The sequence below is a fragment of the Nicotiana attenuata genome, unplaced genomic scaffold (assembly GCF_001879085.1).
Source record: "Nicotiana attenuata strain UT unplaced genomic scaffold, NIATTr2, whole genome shotgun sequence".
NCBI classification, from domain to species: domain Eukaryota; kingdom Viridiplantae; phylum Streptophyta; class Magnoliopsida; order Solanales; family Solanaceae; genus Nicotiana; species Nicotiana attenuata.
This window is the reverse complement of record NW_017680665.1, coordinates 9,153-12,903: the sequence shown is the minus strand read 5'-3', so window position 1 is coordinate 12,903 and position 3,751 is coordinate 9,153. Positions and strand designations below refer to the sequence as shown.

Here is a 3,751-nt window from a genome sequence, read left to right as displayed (position 1 = left end):
AGCTTTCTGCTGGTTTCGTTCTTTATGTTGACAAGAGAGGAGCGGTCTGGCACTATATCAATATTGTACTGAAATTGTTGGACAAAATCTTGAGCCATATCGTTCCAAACGTGCCAGTGAGAGATGTCCTGATCTATGAACCACTCTGAAGCAATTCCTGTCAAACTTTCCCCAAAATAAGCCATGAGTAATTCTTCTTTACCTCCTGCTCCTCTTAATTGGTTACAATATCTCTTCAAATGGGCAACGGGATCACCATGACCGTCATACTTGTCAAACTTGGGGGTCTTGAAGCCCAGTGGCAAATGAACATGGGGGAACATGCATAGATCATTAAACGAAACACTCTTGTGGCCTCCCAAACCCTGTATGTTTCTCATGGTTTGTTCCAAGCTCTTCATTTTTCTGGTCATTTCCTCATGTTCCATATTCTTTTCGGGCTTTTCGATCTCAACTGGGAACATGTTCTGAGTAGTGTGCTTGTATGAATCTGGAACCTTGAAAGTCAGTTCTGGAGAGTAATGTTGGGCATCATAAGCATTCAGATGTGGATCATTGTTGAGCTTTTGAGCAAGAGCCGGTTGAGGAACGGTAAAAGTAGGGACAATGGGCACAGTAGGTGGGTCATTTCTGAGGGGTGCGGTTGGAGGACGGGGAATGGAGGTACTGGATAGCGGGCAGGTTAATGCTCGGACTGAAACTAGGTTGGTACAATGGGTTACTTGTTATGGAGATAGGCACTTGATTTGCAACTGACACATTATGAAGTTTATCCGAAGGCCCTATAGGTATTGGGGGTGGTGCCTGTCCATTCACCCAGGCTTGGTACATATCTGCCAATTGTTGTTTCAACACTCTTACTTCTTCAACCAGTCCCGAACCTTGTTCAACCAATTGTCCATGGACATCATCATTATCTGACTCATTCTCACTGTTGTTCGCCATTCTACTTTTTCCTTTTGATCTCGTGTTGTAAGGGTGAGTCGCCGGTTTAAACCACAAACCAACCACCTCTGTTTAAATTTATCTCTTAAAATGACAAACAACAAACGTGTTAGAGTTAGGCATTTTGCAGATATTTAATCACACATTGTATGTCATGCACCTAACGCCATTTTCATTTCTAGAATGAGTTTGGAAGGCTTCATGCTTCATCCCGGCTTATTGGTTAATTATTTTATTTACGTCTTGAATTTGACGCCCTTTTTTTTAGATTAATTATGGCTATGATTGCATCCGATGAGGATTGCCTACGTATCATGACGCCGCATGAATCAGACCATTACGTAGTTCAGGGAAAAACAATAATATTTTTTTTAAAAAAAAAACAATACAATGACAGAAAGGACATTACATTGAAATGACTTAACAGACTCGGATAGGACTAAAAAAAATTATTTAAAGACTTAACGATGACTCAAATTAAAACATGACCACTACATGAAAAGTTCTAATAACTATGACTATGCTTCAACTCCACAATCTTTTTGCTTTCAACCATTGGAACATCTACTCATGGTAGGGCTTGACCTGGCTGTCCCCCCAATGTACGGTACATCCTCTCTAGCTCTGCTGCAAGATGACGGGCAAAAGTAGGTGCATGCTCTAAAAAATTCTCATAATCCATCCCTTGGCAGTTCACATAACTTTGAGCGGTATAAATAGCCAAATCATGGACTTGCTCTCTGAAGGCCTGGAAATTCTGGTCTCGATCTTGTAATTGCTGCTGGCGAGTGATGGCTATCTCTCTTATGTGGCCCTCGCGATCTAAAGCTGACTCCAACTGAGCCCGAAGTCTAGCCTGCTCGAGTCTCGCATGTGCCCTCTCCCTATCAATATCTGCATGCTGATATTCTCTATTGTACCTTCTCATTTCTTCCAACTGTGCATGGAGCTGAGCTTCTGAACGTACCCAATTGTCCTTCACTTTCTCGAATTGAGCCCTCTCTTCTTCAAATTTCATCACTTGGCGATCCTTACTAGATTTGGCCTCCTCATTTAACTGCACCATTTTTTCCTTAGCTTTGTCCAATGCCTTTTCAGTCTTTGCCAAGATGGAATCATAATCTTGCATCTTTTCCATCAGATTGGCAATGGTTCTTTGGTCTTTCCAACTTCTTACTGGCACTTCAGAGGCTTTCTTCATCTGTTGAAGCCGAACACGGAGGGCTTCATTTTCGCGAATCAAACTCTTCTTTTCACCTTCCGCTTCTTGTGCTTGTAAGTCTTTCTCAAATTTTAGGTGCCTCAGGCTTTCTTCTAAGTCATGAATATTTGCTTTGTATCCCTTTTCCTTTTCACCCCAAGCCAACCGTTCTTGGATTTTGTCATCAAAGGCTTGAACATGCGGCCTTTTCACGGGCCTTTTGGGCTCGGGTTCTGACTCATCATCCACGCGAGATTTCTTCTCAAACCATCTAGCATAACCCGGATCTACCTCACCTTTCGCAGGATCTGGAACTTGGATATCATCTTTCAAGTAGCGACAACCATTCCAAATTTGTTGGATTAAAGCCTCAGGTAGTGGGGCTTCGGGTGTAGCTCAATCACTTGCACACTCAAATCTTCGTCATCAGCCACCACTTGGTACCTTCCTAGCTGTCTTAGAACTCTCTGTGGCGCATATGGCTGGACACTTCTCAGACCCAATAGCAGCAAATAACTCTTTAAGGCCGACATGTGTATTACCTCTCTTACCGGGAGCCATCCCAGAGTCCACTCAATTTGACTTGCATTTAAAGATCTTAGGTGGGATATCCAGGCTTTCACCCATTCTGGAGAATTATAATCTTTTATTCTTTCTTCATAACTCTCAATGACATTGTCCTTGCTCGGACCATACCGCATGAACTTGGGGTGATGTCGGAGATGTTCAATCAACCACATTTGCAACAAAATATTGCACCCTTCGAAGAATTTTGCCCCGGACTTACACAAAGTCAACGCCCGATAAATGTCTGATAGAATGATCGGGGCAAGAGTGTGATGTTCTTTGGTAGTGAGGACCTATACGACCCTGGCTATGCGAATGTCAATCGTCCGCTCTTTGTTTGGGAAGACCATGATCCCTAGAAACGCCACTATGAAAGCGAAGCGACGGTGAATCTGCCATGTGTCCTTGTTCTGCTTGTTGCTAAGGCCCTTTTCATGAATTTCAAACCCATCTGGCTTCCCGAACCTAGAATATAGGAAGTAGAAAGAACAACACCCGTTGACCACGTTGGTCTTTCTGATTTGATTACTGATGTTCAGAAGACCAAAAAATCGGTGTACAGAAGGAGCCTTCGGGAATGTGAGCTTCTGTTTTCTCAAATCCCTGCCAAAACGGGAATATCCAGCTATCTCTTCTAAAGTAGGAGTAAGCTCAAAATTAGAGAAGCGGAAGACATTGTGAACAGGGTCCCAAAAAGTCACTAGTGCCTCAATCAAATCATCGCGTGGTTTAACTTTCATAATATCTGTGAGGGCTCCCAAATACTTAGTGACCCATTTCTGACCATCTTCTCCTAAGTCATACCACCACATCTGAAGCTGGAGTAAAAAACCATCTACAACCATCAACGGTGTGTTCTGGATAGTGCTCATTTTGTACCTGTGGGTGATTAAGGTTAGGGTTGACACTAGCCTCAAAAGACAGAACTAATGCACTCGTTTTGTAAAACAATCTTTTGTATATGACTCTATTTTAAGAAAAATCAAAGAGAGGGTGGCTATTTTTACAATTATGACCCCTTCATACTTCCAAAGATAA

General features: G+C 42.5%; 1 protein-coding gene across 1 annotated transcript; it reads right to left on the bottom strand.

Annotated features, from left to right (window-relative positions):
* Positions 1–3,006: 3,006 nt before the first annotated feature.
* On the bottom strand, positions 3,007–3,585 carry LOC109221872. Its single transcript, XM_019386305.1, has one exon. The coding sequence runs from the start codon at positions 3,583–3,585 to the stop codon at positions 3,007–3,009; it is 579 nt and encodes a 192-aa protein (XP_019241850.1).
* Between the last annotated feature and the right edge of the window lie 166 nt (positions 3,586–3,751).

Excerpts from the sequence above, each read along its gene's own strand:
- LOC109221872 (XM_019386305.1), bottom strand. The coding sequence starts at position 3,585 with ATGAGCACTATCCAGAACACACCGTTGATGGTTGTAGATGGTTTTTTA.